The 14,158-nt window shown below is 44.0% G+C and overlaps 1 protein-coding gene across 2 annotated transcripts in view; it reads left to right on the top strand.

The window, feature by feature from the left end:
• Nucleotides 1-14,158, top strand: part of LOC126542506 (maspardin-like) — a 35,190-nt gene that overhangs the window by 7,976 nt on the left and 13,056 nt on the right. For both annotated transcript variants that reach the window (XM_050189609.3, XM_055077299.2), the window contains 2 exons: nt 9,816-10,042; nt 12,303-12,411. In XM_050189609.3, the coding sequence (XP_050045566.1) occupies nt 9,816-10,042; nt 12,303-12,411 (336 nt within the window). The remainder of the gene's footprint in view (nt 1-9,815; nt 10,043-12,302; nt 12,412-14,158) is intronic.

Consider the following 14,158-nt stretch of genomic DNA (forward strand, 5'->3'; position numbering starts at 1 on the left):
TTGTTGGCTTCTGATGATATGTCTTGGACAAACTGATATACAGATGCAAGGAAAGGAAAGTAAAGAGCAGCATACCGTCCACATCAAAGCCCTGTCATTAATCATCAAAAGATGTGGTCTTTATGATTTGAAGTTTTCAAGATGATTCTATGGTAACTGCTGCAGTGACTTAGTGGCCATGACATTTTGTTGCTGGACACAAGGTCACAGGCTCAACTCCTGGCCACTGTGGCCACATCTTAAAATAAGGAGGAGGGGAGTGAGTTTTGGGTGCATATAGTTACACAAAGGTTCCAGCCGCGAAGCTCTCCACATCTCTGTAAGGTGCCTTGTGGTGGTCCCGTGCTGACGATGCCCTCTCGGTGAGCGCATATTTCCCCCCTCATCTTTTAAGAGGTTCAATACATACAAGCATTTATCTCGCAAACCAGATTTTTTTTTTTTTTTCAAGGGAATTTTCCACGTCTCAGTAATTTCTCTCGTCGTATTCGAGTGCTGATTGCCGTGTTATAGTTTGTTTACGAAGCTTTCCTTCAAGTCTAAATATTTTAAGGCAGTTTTCCTAGCCTCTAAAGCCGCTCGAGTTCGCTCTTCTCCTCGAGCGGCCATTTTTCCTAGAAAGTATGCCTTCCAATCACTCGGACTATCGCGGACAACATGAGTCTCTTTCCACGTAAGTGTGAGGCTCGGAGCAGGAGCTGTGGCGCTTGAAAGTAGCCTGGGGCCTGACGAACCAACCGACTGAGCTATCTTTCCGGGCAACATCGAAGGGTCACGAGTTCAAATCACCTGTTATGTTCCTTTTTTTTTTTTCGCTCTTTTTCTTTCTTTTTTTTTCTTTCTTTTAATGTCTTTTCCTTTATTTTATCACTGTACGGGAACCCTCCTAAAAACACAAAAAAAAAGAAAAAGATATATATCTTCAAATATGTATGGCCTCACATGTGCAGGTCATAAATACCAGGTTCTCTAGCCGAGTGCCATCCATGCGGTATAACCGAGCTCAGATTGGTCCACCTTGACTGATCAAATAGGGCACCACTGTAGGTTAAATGAGGCGTACAACTCCTGTGGGACCCGCCGTGGTTGCTCAGTGGTTATGGTGTTAGACTGCTGAGCATGAGGTCGCGGGATCGGACCCCGACCATGGCGGCCGCATTTCGATGGGGGCGAAATGCGAAAACACCCGTGTACTTAGAATTAGGTGCACGTTAAAGAACCCCAGGTGGTCGAAATTTTCGGAGTCCTCCACTACGGCGTGCATAATCAGAAAGTGGTTTTGTCACGTAAAACCCCATAAATTAATTTTTAATTTAACTCCTACGGGGACGGTAGAGTATCCGTCTCCAGTGCAAGAGGACCGTGATTAATATCCCGGTGCCGCGCAATTCTCCACCGGAAAATAAAAAAAAAAAAAATGTGTGTTGAGAAAATTGCACAAACAGGCCTGGAGTGCGGCCTGATCCCGGTGACCAGAACCGGTAACGCACTCTCTCACCAGAGCAGGATTGGCCACCCTGGTGCAGTACTTGGCCACAACCTCCTATATGAATACAACAATCGAACCCCGGCCCTCAGTCCCCAGCAGCCGCGAAGCAACTGACCACGGCGGCGGTCAGATCTGTGACGCTGCAGAGGGTGCTAAGAATACCTGGCTCCGGACAGGCCGCCATTGGAATCTGAACCTGGCAACGTTTAACGTTAGAACGCTATCTAGTGAGGCGAGTCTAGCAGTGTTATTGGAGGAATTAGAGGGTAGTAAATGGGATATAATAGGGCTCAGTGAGGTTAGGAGGACAAAAGAAGCATATACAGTGCTAAAAAGCGGGCTTGTACTGTGTTACCGGGGCTTAGCGGAGAGACGAGAACTAGGAGTCGGATTCCTGATTAATAAGGAAATAGCTGGTAACATACAGGAATTCTATAGCATTAACGAGAGGGTGGCATGTCTTGTTGTGAAACTTAATAAGAGGTACAAAATGAAGGTTGTACAGGTCTACGCTCCTACATCTAGTCATGATGACCAGGAAGTCGAAAGCTTTTATGAAGACGTAGAATCGGCGATGGGTAAAGTCAAAACAAAATACACTATACTGATGGGCGACTTCAATGCCAGGGTAGGCAAGAAGCAGGCTGGAGACAAGTCAGTGGGGGAATATGGCATAGGCTCTAGGAATAGCGGAGGAGAATTATTAGTAGAGTTTGCAGAACAGAATAATATGCGGATAATGAATACCTTTTTCCGCAAGCGGGTTAGCCGAAAGTGGACGTGGAGGAGCCCGAATGGTGAGACTAGAAATGAAATAGACTTCATACTCTGCGCGAACCCTGGCATCATTCAAGATGTAGACGTGCTCGGCAAGGTATGCTGCAGTGACCACAGGATGGTAAGAACTCGAATTAGCCTAGACTTGAGGAGGGAACGAAAGAAACTGATACACAAGAAGCCAATCAATGAGTTAGCGGTAAGAGGGAAACTAGAGGAATTCCGGATCAAACTACAGAACAGGTATTCGGCTTTAACTCAGGAAGAGGACCTTAGTGCTGAAGCAATGAACGACAATCTCATGGGCATCATTAAGGAGTGCGCAACAGAAGTCGGTGGTAACGCCGTTAGACAGGAAACCAGTAAGCTATCGCAGGAGACGAAAGATCTGATCAAGAAACGCCAATCTATGAAAGCCTCTAATCCTACAGCTAGAATAGAACTGGCAGAACTTTCTAAGTTAATCAACAAGCGTAAGACAGCGGACATCAGGAACTATAATATGGATAGAATTGAACAGGCTCTCAGGAATGGAGGAAGCCTAAAAACAGTGAAGAAGAAACTAGGAATAGGCAAGAATCAGATGTGTGCGTTAAGAGACAAAGCCGACAATATCGTTACTAATATGGATGAGATAGTTCAAGTGGCTGAGGAGTTCTATAGAGATTTATACAGTACCAGTGGCACCCACGACGATAGTGGAAGAGAGAATAGCCTAGAGGAATTCGAAATCCCACAGGTAACGCCAGAAGAAGTAAAGAAAGCCTTAGGAGCTATGCAAAGGGGGAAGGCAGCTGGGGAGGATCAGGTAACAGCAGATTTGTTGAAGGATGGTGGTCAGATTGTTCTAGAGAAACTGGCCACCCTGTATACGCAATGCCTCATAACCTCAAGCGTACCGGAATCTTGGAAGAACGCTAACATAATCCTAATCCATAAGAAAGGGGACGCCAAAGACTTGAAAAATTATAGACCGATCAGCTTACTGTCCGTTGCCTACAAAGTATTTACTGAGGTAATCGCAAATAGAATAAGGAACACCTTAGACTTCTGTCGACCAAAGGACCAGGCAGGATTCCGTAAAGGCTACTCAACAATAGACCATATTCACACTATCAATCAAGTGATAGAGAAATGTGCAGAATATAACCAACCCTTATATATAGCTTTCATTGATTACGAGAAAGCGTTTGATTCAGTCGAAACCTCAGCAGTCATGGAGGCATTACGGAATCAGGGTGTAGATGAGCCATATGTAAAAATACTGGAAGATATCTATAGCGGCTCCACAGCCACCGTAGTCCTCCACAAAGAAAGCAACAAAATCCCTATAAAGAAAGGCGTCAGACAGGGAGATACGATATCTCCAATGCTATTCACAGCATGTTTACAGGAGGTATTCAGAAGCCTGGAGTGGGAAGAATTGGGGATAAAAGTTGATGGAGAATACCTTAGCAACTTGCGATTCGCTGATGATATTGCCTTGCTTAGTAACTCAGGAGACCAATTGCAATGCATGCTCACTGACCTGGAGAGGCAAAGCAGAAGGGTGGGTCTGAAAATTAATCTGCAGAAAACTAAAGTATTGTTTAACAGTCTCGGAAGAGAGCAGCAGTTTACGATAGGTAGCGAAGCACTGGAAGTGGTAAGGGAATACATCTACTTAGGGCAGGTAGTGACCACGGATCCGGATCATGAGACTGAAATAACCAGAAGGATAAGAATGGGTTGGGGTGCGTTTGGCAGGCATTCTCAAATCATGAACAGCAGGTTGCCACTATCCCTCAAAAGGAAAGTGTACAACAGCTGTGTGTTACCAGTACTCACATATGGGGCAGAAACCTGGAGGCTTACGAAAAGGGTTCTGCTGAAATTGAGGACGACGCAACGAGCTATGGAAAGAAGAATGATGGGTGTAACGTTAAGGGATAAGAAAAGAGCAGATTGGGTGAGGCAACAAACGCGGGTAAACGACATCTTAGTTGAAATCAAGAAAAAGAAATGGGCATGGGCCGGACATGTAATGAGGAGGGAAGATAACCGATGGTCACTAAGAGTTACGGACTGGATTCCAAGGGAAGGGAAGCGTAGCAGGGGGCGGCAGAAAGTTAGGTGGGCGGATGACATTAAGACGTTTGCAGGGACAACATGGCCACAATTAGTACATGACCGGGGTAGTTGGAGAAGTATGGGAGAGGCCTTTGCCCTGCAGTGGGCGTAACTAGGCTGATGATGATGAGTTACACAAAAAATGAATGTTTGGTTAAAAGGGGAAGTTAGGTTTTAGACCACAATTTTTTAAAATCTTCGATTAATGGTGCTGAAAATTCGTACTTTCATGTGCTTATTTTGAATATGTGATCCATTCTTATTGATGAGAAAGCATCAAATGGCCTATTGAGCAAAAAAGCCAGTGTCTGTCGTCTGTAGCAGCGAAACAGCATCTAAATTCCCATTGACTGCGACGCCGCGTTACGACCCTGCCTCGGTGAAACAGAGCTGCAAAAGGGAACATCTGCTGCCGTCAGGCACGTACCCAGGATTTTTTTTCGGGGGGGGGGGGGCTCCAACACCTCCATCATCATCATCGTCATCGTCATCATCATCATCATTAGCCTGTTTTATGTCCACTACAGGACGAAGGCCTCTCTCTGCAATCTCCAATTACCCCTGTCCTGCGTCAACCCATTCCAACAAGCACCCGCGAATTTCCTAATTTCATCGCTTCACCTATATAGTGTTCTGTCGCCCTCGATTGCGTTTTCCTTCTCTTGGTACCCATTCTGTAACCCTAATGGTCCAACGGTTATCTAACTGGAGCATTACATGACCTGCCCAGCTACATTTTTTCCTCTTGATGTCAGTTAGAATATCGTCTATACCTGTTCGCTTTCTGATCCAAACCGCTTTCTTTCTCTCTCTTAACGTTATGCCTAGCAATCTTCGTTCGATCGCTCTTTGCGCGGTCCTTAACTTGCTCTCAAGTCTCTGCCCCATATGTCAGCACTGGCAAAATGCACTGATTGCACACCTTACTTTTCAGTAATGATGGGAAGCTTCTAGTCAGGAGCTGGCAATGTCTGCCATATGCGATCCAACCTATTTTTATTCTTCTGTGAATTTCCTTCTCATGATCAGGGATCCCTGTGATTAATTGACCTAGGTAAACGTACACATTGCATAGTATTCTGCAGATTTCGCGATAACCTGATTGATGACATGGATGTGATCCATTGTAAAGTATCTCTTCCTGAAGCCAGCCTGTTCCCTTGGTTGACAAAATCCAGTGTTGCCCTTCACAGTCTTTAGTGGCCGACTGGCGATCCTGATCTCTTCTTCCTTTGCCCGGCTATTTATCATTATCTTCATCTTCTGCATATTAATATTCTACCCCACTCTTACACTCTCTCTGTTAAGGTCTCCAATCATTTGTTGTAACTCGTCTGCATTGTTGTTGAATAGAACAATGTCATCGGCAAACCAAAGGTTGCCGAGATATTTGCCGTCGACCTTTACTCCTAAGCCTTCCCAGTTTAATAGCTTGAATTCTTCTAAGCACGCAGTGAATAGCTTTGGAGAAATTGTGTCTCCCTGTCTGACCCCTTTCTCTATAGGTATCTCCCTGCTTTTCTTGTGTAGAATTAAGGTAGCTGTAGAACCTCTGTAGATATTCTTACGCGATGGACGAGTCAGTAAGACGAGAAACTATTTACAGATTATATTTACAACAACGGTTGCAGCGCTGACCGGTTAGATTCACACCGCGAGCCCAGTTCGTTCTTCCTCCTCTTTTCTGGAGTGATGGCGCCCACGCGCCTCGTTAAAACAAACAAATACCACACGTATGTAGCAATATTTTCCAAGCTTTTTACGTAAGCGTTCTGTACTCCTTGATTACGTAGTGCCTCTATGACTGCTGGTATCTCTACTGAATCAAATGCATTTGCGTAATCTATATAAGCCACATAGAGAGGCTTATTGTACTCTGCAGATTTCGCGATAACCTGATTGATGACATGGATGTGATCCATTGTATAATGTATCTCTTCCTGAAGCCAGCCTTGGTTGACAAAATCCAGTGTTGCGCTTATTCTATTGGAGACTATTTTGGTAAATATTTTATATAATACTGGGAGCAAGCTAATGGTCCTATAATTTTTCAATTCTTTAACGTCTCCTTTTTTGTGGATTAGTATAATGTCCGCATTCTTCCAGTTTTCTGGGACCGTCGCAGTCGATAGACACTTCGTATAAAGAGCCGCCAGTTTTCCAAGCATTATGTCTCCTCCATCTTTGATTAAGTCGACTGTTATTCCACCTTCTCCTCCCGATCTTCATCGTTTCATGTATTGCAGGGCCCTTCTGACCTCATCGCTAGTTATAGAAGAGTTTCTGTATCCTGTTCATTACTGTTTCTAAGTGAGGTATCGTGACTCCTCTGGGTACTGTATACAGGTCAGCTTAGAATTTTTCCGCTGCGTTTACTATATCTTCGAGATTGCTGATGATATTATCCTTCTTATCTTTTAGTGCATACATCATGGTTTGTCCTATGCCAGGTTTCTTTTTTACTGATTTCAGGCTGCGTTCATTTTTTACGGCTTCTTCAGTCTTTCTCATGTTATAGTTTCGAATATCAGTTATTTTCGCCTTGTTGATCAGTTTTGACAGTTCCGCGAATTGCGTAACGCTGTGCGGCCGCCAGTCCCATACAACCGCGTATAGTGCAGGACTCTGCGATTCTAGACGTACTGCGCTCACCGCGAAAGGTTAGAAAAATACCAACATAAGCACAGCAGAGAAGTGGCTACGTGAGGCGGTTCGACCGATAACTGCAGAAGCGTCATTCAAAACAAGTAATTGTTCTCCACTTCCGGCGGCGTTTTCTCTACTTCCTTTTTAAATAAAAAGATGTTGATCCATAAATATTCTCATAAACAACGGTTAACTTTTTTTATTTTTCGCTTTTGCTTGCAGTTTGGTTGTTGCCTTGGCTCTCTCCCTTAGTAGATCGCTTAATTTCTCAACTCCTTGCGATTTTTGTTTCCAGTGGCCAATTTTGCACGAAAAGTGCTATAGAATTAGGGAAAAACAGACGAGGTAACGGGCGACAGTCATCTTGCTTATTGGTTTAAGGGTTATTGCAGGGTTTCATGATGGACCCTCTTTCACATTATTTTATTTCCCACCTTATCTAACCCATATCATGTGTAGATGGTTCCGGGCATCTGCCAGCGTCGCGGCAAGCCGTAACTCAAGGAAATAATGAAGCAAAGGGAAAAGTTAAACGCAATTGGCGTTTTCTCCGGCCGCAACTCGTTCCATGAGAGTACAGACCAGCTGAGTAACAGCCGCATCCCTCTCCTGGTCCCAGGATCAGCCTAAACAAAGAAGGTTGAACTTGAAGGTTGAAAGAACAACAAAAGCAACAGCTATGGGTGTGACGGTTGAATAGATGGTGACAACTGAACGCATCTCGAGTTAATCGCGCGGGTGCGGAATCTATGAGAAAATTATCCTTCACATTACAAGAGAGGCCGATAACTACTGCCATCTAAAAGGAGTGAACAAGGCAGCATAATGCTGACTGATGAACAGCGGCCAAGTCTCAACATTGATCTTGCGGCGCTTTAGGAATGTGTGAGGAGTGGTGGCGTGGGTGGGGAGGGGGGGGGGGGTATGCCACTTGATTTCGGGGGGGGGGGGGGCCCAGGCCCCCCCGGGGCCCCCCCCTGGGTACGTGCCTGGCTGCCGTGTTAGCGCACCAGGTGTTGCGTCAGGGGAGCGAGCATCACTGCGATGCCACGTCACCCTCTCTCTGATTCTCAGAATTCGGTGCGCTGTCCGTATCTCTCTCGTTTACACCCACTGGGCATCACGACTTTCAGTAGTGAAGTGAGACAGGATGATCTACTTTTGTGCTGACAAAGTGCGCTGTGGCAATGTTGTTACTAATGTTTCTGAACAGCAACTGCTGCTCGTGTAATTTTTCTTCTGTAAAGCTCAGTTCAAGTTTGGCAACTATCATGTGTGCATTCTTTCTGTGTCCTGTTCTCAAAACACACCGTTATAACCATGTTCCATCAAGCCAGCAGCCAACTAGCCCATTTAAGTCTCTTAATAGACTGCATATTTTAGATTAGCGCATAAAATTGAATATACATGTGTCTACAAGTTATCAGAACCATAACTTCACCCGTCATGGTGGCTTAGCGGCTGTGGCGTTGTGTTGCTAAGCACGAGGTCACGAGAACAAATCCCCGCCGCCATGGCTACATTTCGATGGACACAAAATCCAAGAACGCCTGTGTGTCATGCATTGAGCGCACGCTAATGATCCCCATGTAGTAAAAATTAAACCATAGCCCCCCAATACGGTGTGCCTCATAACCAGATCATGGTTTTGGCGCATGAAACCCCAGATTATTATTTAATTTTAAACCAAAAGTTGAACGAAGATTTCTTTTTGTTCCAAGAACCAACTACCTCGTTTAACCTGGATTAGCAGATTACCTTTTCTGCAATAGCCCCTAATCGCCCTTACTGTAAGAGGAGGCTTGGTGCACTATAAAAGAAGCAGAAATGAAGGACAGGTGAAATGCCATTTTGAGATTCTTGCACCACCTCGTCATGGCACAATGGATTTTGACAGCATCTACTGGAGTCTAGATAATTGTTTATTGGCAAAGGGCTGTGTTGCATTCTCAAGGCACCAAAGGCTCAACCTAGGATGTTATAAAAACATTTGGCTCACTGAAACTGCCCCATATGAGAAAACACATTGGAATCCATCACTTAAAGGCTACAATGTGAAAATAAAGAATGGTATGTTTGGATTTCGTTTATGTCAGTAATAACCTTTTCGCACTGAATGGGCAGATATAGTGTTGAAAAAATGTGTAGCTGTCCAAACTGATTTAATGCCGCTCTTGAGTGTCCAAGAACCCCAGATGTTCAAAATTAATCTGGAGTACTCCACTATAGCATGTCTCATACTGCCGGTGTGACATTAGGATGTAAAATCTCATTAATGTGGACTGCTCAAGAAACTCATCACTTGCCAAATGAAGACAGTGATACAGAGTTGAAGATTATGACTTTTGGTTGTTGTCGTTCAAAAAAGAATGATAAATGAGCACAAAGCCATGTTCGCAAATAAGCTTCCTCACATCTTTGTTTCAGCTTGAAAATCATGTTCGTACCCACTGCAGTAGCTTAGCGGCTCTGTTGTTGTGTTGCTCAGCTCGAGAGTTCGATCCTGGCCACGGTGGCTGCATTTCGATGGGCATGAAATGCAAAAACGGTCATATGCTTGGATTTAGGTGCACGCTAAAGAACTCAAGGTGTTTAAAATTAATCTGCAGTCCCCCCCTCTGCAGCATACTTCATAATCAGGTTGTGGTTCTGGCACTAGAAGCCTAGAGTTCTTTTTTTTTTTAATCATGTTCGTGTGGATTGCTAGGAACAAGTGTGGTGGAGAAGCAGAATTGTTCTCTGATGAGATGCATAGCAGTGATGTGGATGTAATGAGCATTACTAATGTTTGCAGTTGGAGTACCCCGTGTACTGGACGATGCGCGAGTGGGTAGCTGGCTTCCGTAAACTGTTGGACCATCTGCAGCTGGACAAAGTTCACGTGTTGGGTGCTTCCCTGGGTGGCTTTCTGGCCCAGAAGTTTGCTGAGGCCACGCACACATGCCCCAGGGTCCACTCCCTCGTGCTCTGCAATAGCTTCTCGGACACCTCTATCTTCTCCTACACAGACACTGCCGTGCTGTGAGTTCCAGTCTTGCATTTTTTACTGTTAGTTACACATATCTGCCAACACTCCCAATTCTTCCATGAAGTTTACGAATTTGGGCTCATTTTACAATTTTACGATTGTTAAATCAAGAAATAAATTCTGTTCGCGTAAAATTTTGCTCATCTGTCTCTAAACCTTTGGTTAGAAGCTTTCTGAAGGTGAAATAATGCCAGAGGGGCACTTACTTCGAGCAAGTTGATGCAGTTTATACATATATGATCCCAAAGCAGGCAACACTGGCAACAGCAGTGTCAATGAAAAAAGTCACTCCGATCTAAAGATAATGAGACCCTTGTCAGTCTCTGCTGTTGCAAGGGTGCCGCTGCTTGTTTACTGCATCTAAAGGTAAATCATTGTTAATAAAGCACGCGTGTATCCCACAGTAGGCACGTGCCTAGGGCAAGCTTAAAAAAAAATATGCGAGCCATCCCTCCCTCTTCCCCCATGGTTGTGTGGTAGTATTGTGAACGTTAAAGTTCGTAGATTGGCTAGTATGATTACATATTACATAGCTGCTCAGTAGGAGCGCTTGCGACTGTGACAGCTAAAGCTTCCAAAGAGATGCCTTGAGCCATGCACTAGTTGCTAGCATTCAGACTATCTGATGGTGTGAATAACTCTTCCATGTGGTGGAAGCACTCACTTCATGGAATGCACTGGTGTAGGGATATGGAGGTAGCAGCAGAGATATAAGTGCATTTGTGGAGTCACTAAGTACGCTAGTGAGGATATCAAATTAGCTGCTCTTGCAAGGGCAGCTAATTTTAATCAACTTCGCATTAAATTTTCTGCAGTAGCCGGGGTTCTGGCTCGCCGTAGAGCTCTCACGCCGGTAAAAACCAAGCTACAAATTTATCATGCATTGTTTACCTCGCAATTAAATTATTGTAGTTTAGTATAGGGGACCACAACACAAATAAACATGAATAAAATAATTACATTACAAAAGGCGCTCCTCCGGCACATTGCCAGTACCAATCCCCTATCGACGACAAAAACTTTGTCAGAGAAATACCAAGTTATATGGGTAGACCGCCATTACAAGTATCGCGTTTTACAGGTGTTTTATTTCTCAAAAGAAGAGTTAAGGAATTGGCTTACATCCATAGCAGCCTCGCAGCACCATAAAATGCCAGTAGTACATCTAAGAAACCCTGATCATTGGTATGTACCACATTTTCACACTGAATACAAATTACAATCCATTAAACACAATTTACCAAAAATCCTTAATAATTACGCTGACACTACTAATTTTTCTTGCAGGGAATTGAAGATGTGTTTGTTCACATGTAAACATATATATCTCATGTATAACGATTCTAATTGTGTGGTGCCCTTTGATATTTTTTTTAATCTTATCAGATATGTTTTAATGTTGTCTGTTTCTGCATCGCAAGACAACTATCCTGTCAATAGGCTTATATTTGAAAATGTTACAATTGTTTTTATTTCGGGTTGAACTGCTTTTGAACTGTTTGATGTTACAAAGTACTCTCTGTTATTGCCCTGCCATGTACAACAACGTCTCTTGGGTCCAGTCAAGCTGCTTATGGCAGCTTTTAGCCCAGGAGGACGTTTCTAGTGTATACTAGAAGAATTAATAAAGTTGAAGTTGAAATTCATTCAACAATCACTTCTTGTAGTGTTTTTTAAAAAATGGGCCTTAATTGTGTCTTCTCGTGCATTCAAAAGTGGTCCCAACACTTAAGCAGTGAAGATCAGTGCCTTGAATAATTGCAAAAAATGTGTTCGGTTAGGAACTTCATGACCCCATTGCTGTCACCAGCATACACAATTTCTTTCCCACTAGCTTGAAGAGTTAACTTAAATTCTACATGAGACGATCTTTTTCTATGCATGTAATGTGTGTGCTTGCATTGCACTCATTCAAAATATTGTACTCAATTTCTTTGCTTGAATCAAGTATACTTGAAGGTTTCAGCAGTCTCCTATGCATTTCTTTGCACTATGATGTTGGTTTGACGTGCAGAAGTGCAATCTTAGTTCATTTGAACTAGAAAGAATTACAGGCAGACAGCAGAGATTTTCATTAACCACCCCAGACCTGCAGGACATTAGTTTTTGGAATGTGCAATGCAAGAGCATAATGCAAATTTGTATTCTGGCGGCACTTTTATCTTTGTCATTCGTTACTTTGTGTGCCACTAGCCTGGGCTTTCCCAGAAATGAAAAGAACTTTCAGCTTCTTTTATTTTTCTATTTTTGCAGGTTCTGGCTTTTTCCAGCGGTGGTGCTCAAAAGAATGGTAATGGGCAGCTACAGCCTCCATCCTGTGCCCAATGACATAGCTGACTCAATCGATTTTATGGTGGAAAAGGCAAGGAATTTTCTCTTTGAACATTTCATGTGCATGCAGCACAATTTCAACCATGCATGCAGTTACCACCTGGTTTTTCAAGTGTCTGATTTTTTGGACTTGCTCGGATATTTACACTTGCCACAGGTGGCACTGTCACACACTCCTTAAAACCAACGCATAACAGCAACTGAAAATTTAGGCACCATACAATGTCTCGCTTAATTTTTTTGGCAATCTCCACTGATCCGAGGTTACAAAGATGTCGTCCACGAACGTTGGTGCTATTCAAGTTGCCACCCATATCCCCACTTTCCTCAGTGAGCTGTTTTTCGACTTTCATAGTGCTGTGCAACTGCTACAAATATATAAGCGCCAACTTTTAGCCTAACCGTAACCAGTAGCTGGCACCTGACGATGTAGCACTGGTTAAGCCTAGCAGCCAAGGCATTGGGAATAGTTGCTGTGACTAAAATTCACCCCTGTCTGGTGGGGTTGCAGATGATGAGCTGCTGCAGGGAAGCTTGCCGCTAATATGTTTGTATGAGTGGCTACTGGTGACTAGCCAGAGGTCACACGTGTGGGTTAGATTGATGGCTGTACTAGAAGTGGCCTTTGGCTTCACGTGGATGAACAGCCAGCAACTGCCACGCTTGTGCATACCAAATCAATTCTACACTTAACCCTTTGAGGGTCGAATTATTTTGAAGAAAACTTTCCCGGGTGGTCAAATTAGTTTATTGCGGATCTTGAATGTACAAGATGTATAAAGTCGGGAATAAATAGTAAAAAAAATTAGGAACAGTATTTTGGTGTCGGCATCACTCAGAACTGCAAAATGTTCAATAGTATTTCAGAGTGTGGTACTCCTTGAAACACGAGTCTCCGCACAGCCGCAGGGAGCGAGAATACCTCATGAGCGGCGGTGATAAACGAGCTAAGAGCAGTGCCAATCAAGATAGAAATCAACTTCCGCCGCCCCTGCGATAGCGTGCCGACGAAGATAAAAATCACGTTTCGCGCGCCTCCGTTGCGGCGGAACCGAAAGCGCGTTGCCGCTGAGAGCGAGAATACCTCGCGAGCGGCGATTACAAACTAGCTAAAAGTAGCGCCAATCAAGATAGAAATCAACTTCCACCGCATCTGCAAGAGAGTGCCGACAAAGAGAAAAATGACGTTTCGCGCGCCTCCGTTGCGATCACGCGGCGAAACCGAAACCGCAAAAGGGGTGTTGCCGCAGTCTGCGCGACACGCTGGAGCTAGAAGTCAGTTCTGTTTATCTCCCCAAGAAGGTAGCACAAATTTCAAACGCTTCTTGTAAGTCCTAAGAGGTGGCAGCACCTCCCAGTAAGCCTGTATCGTCATTATGGCGCGAAATTTCAAACGGAGGATCGAAACCGTACCCGTACGGCGAAGACCTTGCGGGACAGAAAACCGCCGCCGTACATGTACGGCAAAAACCGTCAAAGGGTTAAAGGGTAAGCTCATTTTGGGCCTAAAGTCCAAGCAAACTAGCCTTCCTAGCATAAATTCCAATAGAGAAACTAATAATGTATAAAGCTAAATACAACTAATAGCCTATTAGTCTAATAAGTTCTTATAGAGGCAAACATTAGTCTATTTGCTTGTTGGCAACCAATAGCCCAGTGAAAAATAACCATTGGGATTTCCAACTAGTCTTTGGAATGAAAATGAACCCGTAGGCTCAAGAGAGAGAGAGAAAAGGATGCATAGAAAGGCAGAGAGGTTAACCAGAGGCAGTTCCAGT

The sequence above is a fragment of the Dermacentor andersoni genome, chromosome 2 (genome assembly GCF_023375885.2).
Source record: "Dermacentor andersoni chromosome 2, qqDerAnde1_hic_scaffold, whole genome shotgun sequence".
Taxonomy (NCBI): domain Eukaryota; kingdom Metazoa; phylum Arthropoda; class Arachnida; order Ixodida; family Ixodidae; genus Dermacentor; species Dermacentor andersoni.